General features: G+C 39.6%; 2 protein-coding genes across 5 annotated transcripts in view; both read right to left on the bottom strand.

The window, feature by feature from the left end:
• LOC121368304 (serine/arginine repetitive matrix protein 2-like) overlaps nucleotides 1–633 on the bottom strand; it is a 68,394-nt gene extending 67,761 nt beyond the window's left edge. For all 4 annotated transcript variants that reach the window (XM_041492971.1, XM_041492972.1, XM_041492973.1 and 1 more), the window contains exon 1: nucleotides 492–633. The gene's annotated coding sequence lies outside the window, so the exon portion shown is untranslated. The remainder of the gene's footprint in view (nucleotides 1–491) is intronic.
• Nucleotides 634–3,185: 2,552 nt separating this feature from the next.
• LOC121391031 (serine/threonine-protein kinase PSK1-like) lies at nucleotides 3,186–14,016 on the bottom strand. The gene is made up of 7 exons (XM_041522799.1): nucleotides 13,924–14,016; nucleotides 10,315–11,358; nucleotides 9,155–9,261; nucleotides 7,863–7,910; nucleotides 5,551–5,911; nucleotides 4,586–4,762; nucleotides 3,186–3,438 (listed from the first exon to the last, which is right to left on the bottom strand). Exons 2-7 carry the CDS (start codon nucleotides 11,300–11,302, stop codon nucleotides 3,200–3,202), a joined length of 1,920 nt encoding a protein of 639 aa, XP_041378733.1. The 5' UTR covers nucleotides 11,303–11,358; nucleotides 13,924–14,016; the 3' UTR covers nucleotides 3,186–3,199.
• Nucleotides 14,017–15,348: the final 1,332 nt, after the last annotated feature.

Here is a 15,348-nt window from a genome sequence, read left to right as displayed (position 1 = left end):
ATTCCTCTGCTTGTCATACAATTGCGTGAAGTTATTAAATCTCATCAATTAGAACACATTTTGCCAGAAATTATAAGAATTAGTGTATTTCAATTCTGATAATAAAGAAGTAATGTACTAGTCTTATGGATGTTATTATTTAATAAAACAATTACTGACCGTCATTGAGGTCAATATCAGGTTTTATGGACCAAAGATATTGATATCAATTTCTTTGGTCCATAAACAGTGATAAAACCTGATACTGCACTGAATAACGGTCAATAATTGATAAATATTTTTTTTAAATAAATATTTCTCATAGGGGAATGAGAGGGACTGTTGCCAAATCATCTCTTTCATCATAAAAGCAAAACCACTGGTTGTAATCGCGTCCCTTAAAATTGACAAGTGACAATGACAACAAGCTGACACATTTTCTTGTGAAAATGGTTGAAGATTTGATATATTAGACCATCAATATTATATTTTATATATTCTTAATAACCTACCAATTTCGTTTTTTTTCAGTAGAGTATACACTATAGACGGTTATCGTGTTTTGTCACATCAGTATAAAATCATATATAGTCTTCACGTTAAAAACGATTACAGATATCGATTTTACTTTCATTAAAAATGGACGAAACCGGAAGTGCGCATTTATTTAGTTAAAGGGAGACAACTCCATTTCAACTCCAACCAGTTTGGTTTTATAACACCAAATCGACTTCCATTGCCAATAAAGTTACCATTTTCTAATACTAGAAAATTGTCTTGTGTAGCGTCTTGGGACACACCTGTACTGTCTGTCCAGGTCAGGGGTTGTAAATGCTTTCTTGGTTAGTTATCAGTAATAAATAAAATGAGATAGATGGTGAAATGCCAGCAACTGAAGTGGCCAGTTATATTAATTCGCATTTCAACCGAGGACCGATACATGATAGATCTTCATTGTTTGGGGTGGGGTGACCGAGCCATTAAACTCATCACTGATGCGTGTATCACACTGTATACCTGAAAACACCATTAACAACTAGTATCCATTGCCATTTACCACTGTTCTGAACACATCGATCTGGATAATTGGGACATGTGTCCCACTGTGCTTGGATCTTAATTTTAAAAATAACATTGTGGATGTTTTTTATTATTTGATTCTGTATTTGGGTGTCCCAACGGTCAACAGGAGGTCATCTTCAATATATTTGTCCAATATCCCGTTTACACCATTTATCCACTGTTACGTGCAGCCCATTATATCTAGGTAATGAAATTGAGGTTCCTCATTTCCACCCTCACCTTGATAACATAATATGGTGCATGTTATTAAAAATCGAATCGTAAAACATATATATAATGTGTTGTCAAATTCTACGTGGAATAATTAATATGCTATCAGTAGATCACCTTAAAAGTGTACCTTTATATGCGGAACAAATATTATTCATGGTTAGGATACGAGTGTTAATTCATGTGGAGAGAACCCCTTCCCCCCCCCCCCCCCCCCCCCCAACAATACCACTTACATATTATCCAGATTATCATCGCTGGGTGGATTAAAAAAATAATTGTGCACCCAGTCCCAGTCTGGTGGCCCTGTCAACTTAACCAACACAGTGTACTTATTCTACATCAAAGAATGTACGTCTACCGATTAACTAGCTGACACATAAATATCGATCTCCAGCGTTTGGTGTCTTAGTCTAGTCTTCTTTTGGTCATTAGTGTTCCGACTGATCTATTTTAGCACTCATCATCCCTTTCGACTGGCTGAACGACACCACTACAGCACAGTAATTAATCGTCCACTATTTTTGGATGTCATTTTGTAATTCTGACATATTGTCTTCAGAGGAAATCCGCTAGAGGTCTTTAATATGCACTTTCCCACAGACACTCACAGGGTACCGGTTGGAACGGGAAACATCCAATCACAGAATGGGTCCACATATGGGATTCGATCCTCCGAACCAAGCACTTACAAATGTGTACTGTAACTTGCAGTAACTCGTTCAAAAAGGCATCCGCAGTATGCACTAGTATGTTGTCAGTCGGTTGTGGGATGTCCTCGTATGGTGACAGGGTGAATTCTCAACGTTGGGGACCCTCGTTCGAGAATGCTAACCTAAAGGTATTTGAGTAGATGCACACCACCGTGTGTTGGGATACACTCATACGTATGAATACGTTCATGCTGAGGACAAGCCTTGGGGTGGTTGTCATACTCATAGTCCTTCGCAGCAGTAAAAGCTATTTTCTTATTATGGTATGTTCTACAATTTTATTTATTTATGAATTTATATTAAGATATCTCCCTACATTTGACAATTACAAATGTTACATGGCAGATAAAATAATAAAATTGGTTAAAAACAACAAGTAGACAAATAGACAAATAAACAAGAAGTGGAGATTGTAGGTGGTGATGTGGGGGGGGGGGGCAGAGAGAGAGAGAGAGAGAGAGAGAGGGGGGAGTGAGAGAGAGGGAGGGGAGAGAGAGAGAGAGAGAGGGGGGAGAGAGAGAGACAGAGACGGAGAGAGAGACAGAGAGAGATCTTGATCTTCGAAATTTAAATTTCCGTGTAAAAGTGTTTTGTAGTTTAGACTGAAATAGGTATATACAAATTGGGAAGGACTACAGCAGTTTCCGTCTTCACGGTGTTTTAGCAATGCTTACACAAACAGTTATCACTATTCCCAAATGACCCACCTGTCGATCTCTCGACAGACAGAGTTGAATGAATGCAAAAAAAAGTGTAGGCCCCACTCAGCTGCATAAGCGTACGAGACAGGGGGTAGTGCTGGAGCAAAACCTCAAATTCGGGCAAAAATGATAGGATATTCTGGCAAAATGTGCTAACCCGAGACCTTTTTACCATGTATTTTCATCATTCTATCCCCAAAATGAGTTGTAACCCATGTAAATACGCGTAGTGATTCGTTTGCAACCCTGTGTAGCTGTTTGGTAGTAATGAACAATGAACAAATGTTGTTATAATCAAATATAGAATTTAGGGTATAAACAGAATGTTTTTTGACATTTCCAAAACGCTGTTCCTTTTCTTATTATGTCAAGCAAAACTGGAAGTATTGATTTAAAAAAAAAAAAAAAAAAAAAAAAAAAACCCTCTAAATTTATGCTGGTAGTAGGTATATTTCACTTCATTTGGCCATGTTTACATCAAAAAGTAATAACACATGTATATGTTTAATGTTGTTATTTATTATTATTTGTTATGTTGTCCATTTTAGAGCTGTTAGTAATTTCCTGGGATATAAGAGAAGAGGCCCGGCTCGAGCGCAACGTGTCATGGTCGAATGAAGTTCCACACATTGATGTTTGAGACAATGAAATGTTACTTCTTCTTTTCAGCCAAGGGTGTTCGTGTATCTTATCAAAAGATATACGTTCTTTAACACAGACAGTAAGACACCGCCGAATTAGGTCTTCGACTGCTACAACAAAAAAACAAAAACAAACAAAACAAACAAAAAACGAAACATAAACTAGTATTTATTAAAAACATCATTTTAAGTAATATTTTTGTGTGTCAATATTTTGCAAAAAACATTCTGGCTGCTGTAACATTATGTGCATGAGCTTGTGCACGAGCTTGTGTGTGTGTGTGTGTGTGTGTGTGTGTGTGTGTGTGTGTGTGTGTGCGTGCGCGCGCGCGCGCGAGTGTGTGTGTGTGCGCGCGCGTCTCTCTCTCTCTCTGTGTGTGTCTGTGTGTGCGTGCGTGTGTGTGTGTGCGTGCGAGTGTGTGTGTCTGTGTGTGTGTGTATCTCTGTATGTGTGTGTGTGTGTGTGTGTGTGGTGCCCGAAGCATGGAATGAATGAATGAATGTTTAACGACACCCCAGCACGAAAAATACATCGGCTATTGGGTGTCAAACTATGGTAATGCAAATAAATAAAGTGATGATCAACATCAATATAAAAATTCAAGGTTCAAACAAAAACAGTGTAAAGAACTGTGCAAAAATACAAATACAAATATCACAGAATTTTACGGACACCGAATTTTACTCTAAACTTCAATTTGTGCTGTATTGGCCATTCTCACCCCGAAGCATGGTTAAACCACATTTTCCTGCCTCAGTATTAAAATGAAAAACAAGGGTATACTACTAAAAGCAAATATATAGTTCAGAATAGGAATTGTACAACCTTTCCCCACCTGGCTACTTATAAGTATTAAATTTGTATATGAATTTAATGATAATCATTATTTATATACCTATGCGGACCCTGAGGCCCTGGCTACTTATAAGTATTAAACTTGTATATGAATTTAATGATAATCACTATTTACATACCTGTGCGGACCCTGAGGCCCTGGCTACTTATAAGTATTAAACTTGTATATGAATTTAATGATAATCACTATTTAAATACCTATGCGGACCCTGAGGCCCTGGCTACTTATAAGAATTAAACTTGTATATGAATTTAATAATAATCACTATTTATATAGTTATGCAGACCCTGAGGCCCTTAATTAGTCCATGCAACAGTTAAGAAATTTAGCAAATATTTGATAACCTTGGGACAAATAGAGACAGTGATAAAATGTATATCTTAAATTAAATATAAACATACCATCAGATACTTCATATATCAATGCGAATCTGGATGTCAAGATGTCTTGCTCCTTCTTAAAAGGCATCTGGCCACACACCATAATGTACAATAAAATACCCAAAGACCAAACGGTTGCTGGCAAATTAATGTATTTATGCTCCTTGATCCATTCCGGTGGACTATACAATATAGTACCTGAAAGACATAAGACGTTACAACACCACTGTGACATTTGACGTCCGCCCAGAACCATTATATGCAATAAAATATGTTTTCAATCAAACCAATTTCTGTTAAATGTAACCCATACTAAGATTATACCAAGTGCCAAAACAGACTGGGTTGTTTTTCCTCTGACGTCCAATAGCCGATGATAAGATAAAAAATTAATGTGCTCTAGTGGCGCCGTTAAATAAAACAAACTTTACTTTACTCTTAGTAAAATAAAACACAAACAAAGAATGGGATGGGGTCTCTCTTTTTTTTTGGGTTTGGCTGTTGGTTGTTGTTTTGATTTATGTTTAGTTTTTCGCCTTTTTGAGATTTCTGTTTGCGAGTGGGTTTGTTGTTGTTGTTTGTTGTTGTCGTTTTTTTCTCTAGTTGTCGTTGTTGCAGTGGGAGAGAGCATTTGCAGTGAAATATTTTTAAGTGGCCTTCACCATCAAATTTATACTTAAACAACACAAGTATGACGTAATTTGCAAATACACGAAATATTATTTATACGTTAAGGAGCAAGCATCTAGGCGAGAAAAGAGTCAAATGGACATAGATCAAGGTCGTGACTCTACCATGAAATACTGTCCAAACCGTGATGATACGAGGTGTTCGCTAAAGATAAGCATCTCCTGCCACACAGGTGACACCCTTTACTCACTTTAGCAATTAACGCCAATCTGATTGAAATTAGCTCTACTGGTCTACTAATTTTAATTAGATTGCAATTAACGCCAATCACTTGGTTCACACAGAGTCAAACTCACCCGTAGCTCTATGTTCATACTTGTTCTGCAAGAAAGACCCTGAACCAAAGTCAATGAGTTTTAACCGTCCATTTGGGGTCACGAGTATGTTTTCATCTTTAATGTCTCCGTGGTGCACACCGGCCTCGTGAACGTCTGAAATGATTTCAACAACCTGTTGGAAAAAGTCCCTCGCCTCGTCTTCGAGTAAATGAGTTCTTTCTGTGATGTATTCAAACAAGTCGACTACTGACTCTAGTCTTTCAAGCACGACCGCGAAACTGCGCGGGTACTCGTAAAAGTCTATCATGTGAATAACACCCGACACGTGCTCAAGCTTTTTCAGCAGACAGACCTCCATAGGTACATAATGTTTATCCATCTGAAACATATGACATACATCTTTCTGAAGTTTCAATTTAAACGGCCAAGGCATATTGTTTTTACATGCACAATCATTTTAATATCTTTACTATCATAATATTAGTAATTTGTTTCACTCGGATTTAGACATTCTGCTTAACGACTCAACGCAGAGGCTTACGGTCACTACATCAACTCTGTCTCATTTACAGTGAACCACTATTACCACTATAGTATCATTCTGTACTTTTTCCATTCTATACCTTCACTCCGACTTTTGATTACGATGAGGCAAGACCTTTGTCCGTGCTCTCTCGAGTTACCCCCCCCCCCCCCCACCTGGGGGGACTCATCACCAGTTACGGGGTGTTATTGGAATACCGAGTATCGTACACCGGGTCACGGGCTTCCGTGACTTTGGTGTACGGGGACCCGGTACCCAGCCGAAGAAGGAAGAGAAGCCGGAGGAAGACCGACGCGCCAGGGGCGGACCGGGGGAGGACAAAACCGACAGCTCAACTGCCGGCGGCTACTTGTCCCGTAGTTCACACCCAGCATCGGTCTACACCAGCGAAACCAGCCGATTCAGCTCAGCCGGACCCAGCTGTTGACGCGCCAGGGGCGGACCCGGACCTGAACCAGGCCCTGATGGAATCGCCCCCCAAAACTCCGCAGACTTCGACTCCCGGGATTCCAGCGCTGCCACCTCCACCTAGGAAGAGTGCCGCCGTAGAGTCCCAGGCCCGTCTTGTGGCCGGTGGAAAGCGGAAGGCGATCGCTTCCCCAGGCGACCAACCAGTCAAGCCAAGCCCGCCGCCTCAACCGCCGACACCGCCTACAGCTCCAACAGAAGATCCGTCCTGTGGACAGCCTTGGTCACTCCAGGCCGGCAAGCTACCAACTCGCTACTCCAGGCTCGTCAAGACCAACCTCGGGGATGTTCGTCAGCTACTCTGCGAACCTAGACAAGAATCCTACGAACCTCTGCCACGAACCGAAGGAGAATACACGGTGCGCAGGGTCACGATGCAGGATGGGCGTGGGATTTGTCTCACCGTGCGCAGGAAGGGACTTTTCCACCAAGGACTGCTTCTCGATGAAATGGACAACCCGACCATCCACCGCATCATAAAGACCGTTGCCGGGGAAGACTACCGTCCTCTCACCGAGATCATCGCAAAGTCCACATACCGGCAAGCCCTCCAACATCTTGACGCATCCCTGTTCATCGCTTCTCCTTGACGACATCCCCTCTACCAACCTCCTTTGCCTCCGTGAGTATGGACTTTACTAGACTTTAATCTTTAGGCCGTCATTTCAAAAACTTTGTTTATTTTTTTGTAAACAGTCGGTAACCTTTTATTTTCGGCAGTCCGTCTAAATTGCTCAAATCACCTTAAAACCCTTTCGGTCGAGCAGTCAAAACTAACTTTTGGTTTAACTTTTTAGTCCAGACAGTTTTGGACGCAGATATCTTATGCAGACTCACGTACTTGACAAGTTTTACCGAGGAATCGAAATTCAGCCAATCAGAGCACGGCTCCCACTCGGTGTTACTTGAGGTCTGTGAAGTGTCTGCTAGTCGGTCCGCGCTCGCGTTTGACCGTACTAAATGGGTTTTTTCCAAATTCCGCCCACCTCAAACTCACCCCCCCCCCCCCCCCATCCTGCTCCGGAGTTGGTCACTGGCGAAGTCAGAGGCTAAATCCGAAGTGGGCGTGCCTGAACCTCTGTGGATAGGGGCACGTAAAACCCAGTTTCCTTCCTTCCTATTACAACTAACCATTTATCCCTGTACTGGACAGACATCCTAGACAGGAAACGGGTGTGCCTGCGCGTGCCTAGGTATGCAGAGCCATTGTTGAATATAACAACACGTGTGTGTGTCCATATGCACGGTGTTTCTGGTTAAATAGTGAATCAATATAATTTTATAACTTAAAACAAAAAAAGAAAAAAATAACACTTACATATGCCCATTCTTTGACACCTTTATTGGGAATGAATTTTACTGCCACCTGAAAAAATTATACAACTGCAATGCGATAAAACGTATAGCATTCAAACAATTTTTAAACTCAAACATATTTATTTTCATTATATTTTACCAAAACGAAACATGAAAGATAGAAATTAAGGTATTTCATTCAACAACCATGCAATCATATAAATGACAAGCTGTTTTAAATGTCTTGGAAAATATACCAAGGTAAATGTCAGTAGAATTGAAATTCGAATACTTCAATATATAGACAATCTAATTAAAATTAGCTCCACTATTACATGTGGATCTAAAGACAGCCAGTTGGAGCTCATGTCCACCAATCAAAACCTTACTTGCAGAATCCTGCCAGTGATTTAAAGATAATTTGAAAACATTCCGAATTATCCTGAGGGTATACGACATGTTTCGTGTGAATTACGAATGCCTTAAAACATGTTTTATTTTATAAAATAAATAATTTGTAATGTAAAACTGAAGACTGATTTAGGTTTTTTTAATTTTATAAATAAATAAATAATTTTTAATGTAAAATTGAAGACTGATAACCCACCCCGTACGTATCGGTATGGTTCGCTGTACTGCGGCCACTAAAATAGACTCGCCCGATATTTTTAGAATTTGTATGCTCCCAAATAACGTTATAAAAGGCGAAGTGTGATTGGTCAATATTTAAATTATTATTTACAGACGAAATGTTACCTGGGCATTGGGGACTACGCAGTGTTGTTAGTTTTAAATCACTGGCAGGATTCTGCAAGTAAGGTTTTGATTGGTGCACATGAGCTCCAACTGGCTGTCTTTAGATCCACATGTAATAGTGGAGCTAATTTTAATTAGATTGATATATAGAATAACTGAACAGTTTATTTTTAAGAAGGAAGAAAAGAAATGTTTTATTTAACGACGCACTCAACACATTTTATTTACGGTTATGGGGCGTCGGACATATGTCTAAGGACCACACAGATATTGAGAGAGGAAACCCGTTGTCGCCACTTCGTGGGCTACTCTTTTCGATTAGCATCGAGGGATCTTTTATATGCACCATCCCATAGACATGATAACACATACCACGGCCTTTGATATACCAGTCGTGGTGCACTGGCTGGAGCGATAAATAGACCAATGGCCCACCGACGGGGATCGATCCCAGACTGACCGCGCATCAAGCGAACGCTTTATCACTGGGCTACGTCTCGCACCTTACTTTTAAGAATGCATTGTGTGGTATTTTATGTCTGCTCTTATAAAACATACTTGAACTTTGTCTTGTTTTCGGACGGCAGACATCACTGTGCCAAATCCACCCTTTCCCAAGGGGTCACCTAAACTGTATTTCCTCTTCAAATCATACCCCCTTTTCACTGAAGTAAAAATAAAACATATTCAAAACAAATATGGTAGCATCCAATCAATGTACTGTTGCCGTCCAAAGGCATATGAAAATCTGTCAGAAGAGAAAGTGATCTTTAAAAAACTAAACAAAATACTACTGCTACTGCTACTGCTGCTACTGCTACTAATAATTGTGCCTGGACCATGTTTGGATAGAGAAAAAAAGAAAGAAATGTTTTATTTAACGACGCACTCAACACATTTTATTTACGGATATATGGCGTCAGATATATATATGGTTAAGGACTACACAGATATTGAGAAGGAAACCCGCTGTCGCCATATCATGGGCTACTCTTTTCGATTCTGGTCAGGTCAGGTCAGAATGTTTAATGTGCACATTCAGAACAAGCTGTTGTAGCTCACAGCTGTCCTGGGTACAGGTGCCGACCTCGGCCGGCTCCTCCGTCCAGGACAGGGGTGGGTTGGGTTGGAGGGGGTACCGCTTGCACTGGCAGGTGCAAGGGAGCACCAGCAGTCCGACCGTAGCCGGTAACAGGCGGAGGGTGGTATGGTGCTATGGAATTTGGAATCTCCCGTAGGATTAAGCCAAAGAGAATGGGTGCACATTTTTGATGAAGGAAGTTAGGCGCAATTTTGAATGGTCAGCCAAAAGGTAAAGATAGGGACCTACGAATAGTTTTAGAAATGAGTAAGCCGAGAGTAGCTCGTTTTTTTATTAGCAGCAAGGAATCTTTTATATGCACCATCCCGACAGGGTATGTAGTATATACCACGGCCTTTGATAAACCAGTTGTGGCGCACTGGCTGGAACGAGTTTGGATAGAGGAATGTTAATAAAATTACTTAACTCAGTAATAATTACCTAAGATTTCAATCCTCAGAGACTACAAGGAGACATTGGACGTATTATTAGAGGATTTTATTTTTCATTTTGCTATTTGTAATCCAAATAGAAATGTATAATTTCCCCGAATAAAGCTTTTGTTGTCTGATTTTACAACACATCTAAGAGGCTCGATTTTTGAGTACATGGGTTAAAAATATCAACATGAACTTGCCCGTGTCCAGGTGATCATGTGATGTCCTGCGTGAGCTGTGTTCATCTGAAGCACCACTGGAGTGGGCAGCCGTGACAGCTGCGAGGCGCGATTTTGACTGATGTAAATAATTTCCCATGGCTGTCTCACCTGTACTCCAACTGACTAACTGTTCACTGCAACCTTTATCAACGGTTGGTTTTTCGAAAACCGTTGTATGTAACTGTTCTTTGCAATCATCAGTTGATTTATCGACTGTAGATTTGTCCGATATAATTTTGACAACCTGTTCTTTGAAAGTTTCATGCGCACCTACATTATGCGATGTGGATTTGACTAAATGATTTTTGGAACCTTCACCCACAGCTGCTTTATACGATGTGGATGTGACCAACTGATTTTTGGAACCTTCATCTTTGTTTACAGCTGCTTTATGCGATGTGGATGTGATTAAAGCTAATTTTTGCGATGTGGATTTGATTATCTGACTTTTGGAACCTTCATTCTCAGCTGCTTTATGTGATGTGGATTTAACCGATTTATGTTTGGAACCTTCATCTTTATTTACAGCTGCTTTATGCGATGTGGATTTGACTGAATGATGTTTGGAACCTTCATCTTTATTTACAGCTGCTTTATGTGATGTGGATTTGACTGAATGTTTGGAACCTTCATCTTTAGTTACAGCTGCTTTATGCGATGTGGATTTGACTAACTGATTTTCGGAACCTTCATCTTTATTTACAGCTGCTTTATGTGATGTGGATTTGACTGAATGATGTTTGGAACCTTCATCTTTAGTTACAGCTGCTTTATGCAATGTGGATTTGACTAACTGATTTTCGGAACCTTTATCCACAGCTGTTTCGCCCGTATTCGATTCAGTTAACTGTTTGTTTGAACCTCGACTCACGGCTTCTTTGTTTGATATCGTTTCGACGAGCTCTTCTTCGGAACATTCATATAAACTCGCTCTACGAGAGCCGGATTTGATAAACGACTGTCCCATGAAATCGTACTTCTTGGCAACTTTCTTTGAGCCTGAAGAGTCCTTCCACTTTTATCCTGGCGTACATTGTAAGAAAACAAAAATTTAATATTTATAAATGAAGGCCAACATTGTAGAGACTGTCAAAATCAAACAGAGCGTATTTTGCAAGTGTGTACTTTCTGTATTGTAATTTATTAACCTGTTTAGTTGTTATTATTACTAGTATATTTTTTTATAAAGTTAAAAAAGTTTGTTTTGTTTGACGACACAGTTAGAGCACATTGTTTTATTAATCACTGGCTAAATTGTCATTCTGACATATATTGTCTTAAAGAGGAAACCTATTACATTTGTCCATTAGTAGTAAGGGATCTTTTATATGCATCATGACATCCCATAGACAGGGCAGCACATATCACGGCCTTTCACATCCACACTGTTGTGTATGGCCCGACGTTTCTCTGAATATATTAATTTTGAAGACAGCCATTTAGTATTGTTTGTGCTCGAAATTTACATATCTTTACACAATGTAGTTTTCATTTTGACAATATTAAAATATTAAAATTTTCAACATTAATTGTTAAAATGGCCACCGTGGAACCCAGTGCGGGTATCTGAATTTATCATATGCATTGTTATTAACACAATTAATCACACATATGTATAGATATGTCCATTACACATCTGGTAAAAGTGCTACTTGATAAACAATGCAGGTTTAAATAAGGTTATTTTTAGTAGATAATGGTGTAGGCCTACACATTTAATCTTTTCGGAAAAAGAAATGCTTACTTAATTATCGTATAAACATTTACAGGGTTCTTTTTATACTGGTTTATAGATATGTCCATTAAAATCTGTATCCATGAGTGTTATTTACCTGTAATACATATTTTATATTTACCTTTTTATATTTACCAAGCAAATTTCATAACTTTAGATGCATTCGTCCCCCCAGGTGGTACCAATTGGCCCACATTTCGGGTCCTGGCTCGTGGACTAATAAGCCACAATTACCATCACAGACCTACAGGAAATTTAACGTTTATATACCAATCTTATGTCAAGTACCGGTACTATTGCTATACCCTGTTGTTTTTGTACTGCTCCTCCAACCCCACCCTAAAGATAGGTTGGCCTTGGTATGGCCGTCCTTCGTCTACAAGTTACACCAAGCTGTAGCGTGAGAGCCTTATTGTGACGTGGGTCTACCTTTATGTTTGCTGTTAGAATCTTTCATCTTGAAGCTGAAGCAGGTAAAGGTAGGCCTACCTGTAACAATAGGTAGGCCTAACTGTAACAATAGATAGCCCTACGCTGCTAGACGGTGTATCTTCGAGTATCACAGGCCCGTATAAATAAAGATATGGCTTGTCACCACCACCACCACAACACAGGCATTTGACACATATTAGTATACATAAATATATACCAATTGTATATTGGTAAACTTTATATATTTTAACAATATTTTTGTTTATATAAAAAATATCTTTTATATAATAGGGATCGAAATGCTAGTTACAAATACATATACGTTATGACTATAAGATTGACCTGTATGAACAGAATATAAACAAAATATTGTGAAAATACAATTTTTTTTACCAATATACAACAATTTTATTTATGTAGACTAATCTGTGTCAAATGCCTGTGACCCACTCACTAGATATTGCGCCCCATCCACCAATAACCAATAACGCCGAATGTGAACTATAGTTAGGCCCAAAAAAATAATATGTGTGTTTCAGGTTTCATCTCTGGAAAAAATAGGGTAGGTAGGTAGGAACTTTTTTTTTTTAAACCGTGTTCTTAACATACTGCATATAACCTGTCTGCAAAAATCGCGGTAGATGCTGGGTGGTTTTTTTTTTGGGGGGGGGGGGGGGGGGGGGGGGGGGGGGGGGGGGGGGGGGTTTGGTAGTCAAATTTTGTTTAGGGTAGCAGCGTAAAATTAGGGTCGGTCGGGAAACCGGAAATACAATTTTTTGTTTCACGCCTTACGTTATTAACTATAGCATTCGTACTAGGGGTTACTGTTTGGGGGTACCTGTGCTCCACTTCACTCCCACTCCATATAGGCCCTATTGTTCCTAAGGGATCCATGTTTTGACGCTGTACATACCGTTAAGAAAACCTGCTGTTAATTTACGTTAATTTAAGTAGACAAAACCGGCCTCGATGGCGTCGTGGTTAAGCCATCGGACATAGGTCTGGTAGGTACCACAGGTACCCCCAAACATAAACCCCTAATACAAATACTATAGTTACATATATAACGTTATTATAACATATCTGACGTTATTGTTTGGGGATACCTGTCGTAGGTACAGGGTTTTTAAAAGAGTCAATGGGTAGGTGTAAGGCCATTACACCCTCTTCTCTCTCACTAACCCACTGTCCTGGACAGATCACAGGTATCCCCACACAATAACGTCAGATATGTTATAGTATGTACTCTTTATATAACTATAAACTAGTATTTGTATTAGGGCTTTCGGTTTGGGGATACCTGTGGGACAGACAGCCCAGATAGCTAAGGTGCGTGCCCAGGACGGCGTGCCTGAACCTTCATTGGATATAAGCACGAAAATAACTTGAAACGAATTGAAAGTACACAAAAAAATATTTACCTCTACGGTCAATTAAACACACGGTTAGATGGTTACAACGGTTACTATACTAGTGCCCTTTCATGTAGACTGCATGACGTAACGTCCATTTCGCACACATGACGTCACATACAGTACTTGTATTATTTCAGAATATATGTTTTATTAAATTGAATTGAACTCAAATTGAATTAAACAGGGCCTATACAACTTTCTACTTATTTTATAAACTGTCTGAGGATCCATAATTAAGAATACGATATGGAGGGTCAGAAAGGTCAGTTATGGAGCAAATTGCATTCGGACAAAAACGATGGAGACGTTCAAGCAAAATGAGCTTACCTGGAAAACATTTTCACCATTTATTTTCATCATTTTACACACAATATTAGTTGTAATACATGTTTGGAACCTTATTCGGTAGTAATGTAAATATGAATAAATGTTATTATCCAGATTCGGCGAAAACAAGCCTGTCCCCTACAAAATGGGAACCGTATTATGCTTAGGCCGTTAACATGTGATGGGGTGCATTAACCGGCCACAGAAGAGTCGGCAGGGTCGAACAAGGCCCTTCTTGACGAATAATGCTCTCCAAGATTAGTGTTGGTAAATTATACACAGGGGCGTAGCGTGATCTGGACATGGGGAGGGGGAGGCCGAATATGAACCAAGTGGACCCGTTTTCTATTTTGATTTTGCACCATCAGAAACTCCATATGTATAAAGCGGACCATTTGCTTCAGTGGCAGTGGCAGATTGGGCCAAGTTAGGGTTATACCCATCCTGAAACTATGCGGGGTGGGGTTGGGGGTGGGGTCGGGGGGATGGATGGGGTGGGGTGTCACTGTCGAACAAGAATCGAGGTTCAATTTATATTTATATGTGAATAATACAAAGAACATGGCATATTGTAAAATATAAGTAAGAATATAAATTTTAAATAATAACATTTATAGTCATGTATGGATTTTAAATGAATAATGGCACGTTTTGTACCTAGACATAACATACTGTTATATAGGCCTATAATTTAGATGGTTTAATAATAATTAATAGAACAATGCTGCTTATACGGAGGTAGCGATTCTGGAAAGTCCCGTGTGAAAACATTTCGTAACATGCACATCATGTAGTCGTCAGGTGCATGGGTTTTGGAGAAGTCGACCCCTCCCCGACTGCTCGAGCCAATTTTTGTTTTAATACATTTTCTGGGGAAGCTTGTCTCGAACCCCGTATAAAATTCGCTCGACAGTCTAGAACCCTGTTGCTAAATTTTGTACACACGCGCCTGGTCTTATTTGGTAAACAAAAAGTACTTTGTTCTCCATTTTAATAACGGGCAATAAAATGTCCACTATTAATGAAATAATAAACCCACTTCCAAACAGGTCATGACTGTTGTCCATATTTGTCTACTAAAAATTATTTTCAGGAGATAGCACG

The sequence above is a fragment of the Gigantopelta aegis genome, chromosome 3, assembly GCF_016097555.1.
Source record: "Gigantopelta aegis isolate Gae_Host chromosome 3, Gae_host_genome, whole genome shotgun sequence".
Classification (NCBI taxonomy): domain Eukaryota; kingdom Metazoa; phylum Mollusca; class Gastropoda; order Neomphalida; family Peltospiridae; genus Gigantopelta; species Gigantopelta aegis.
Note: the sequence above shows the minus strand (reverse complement) of the source record. Positions and strands in the feature narration are given on the sequence as shown.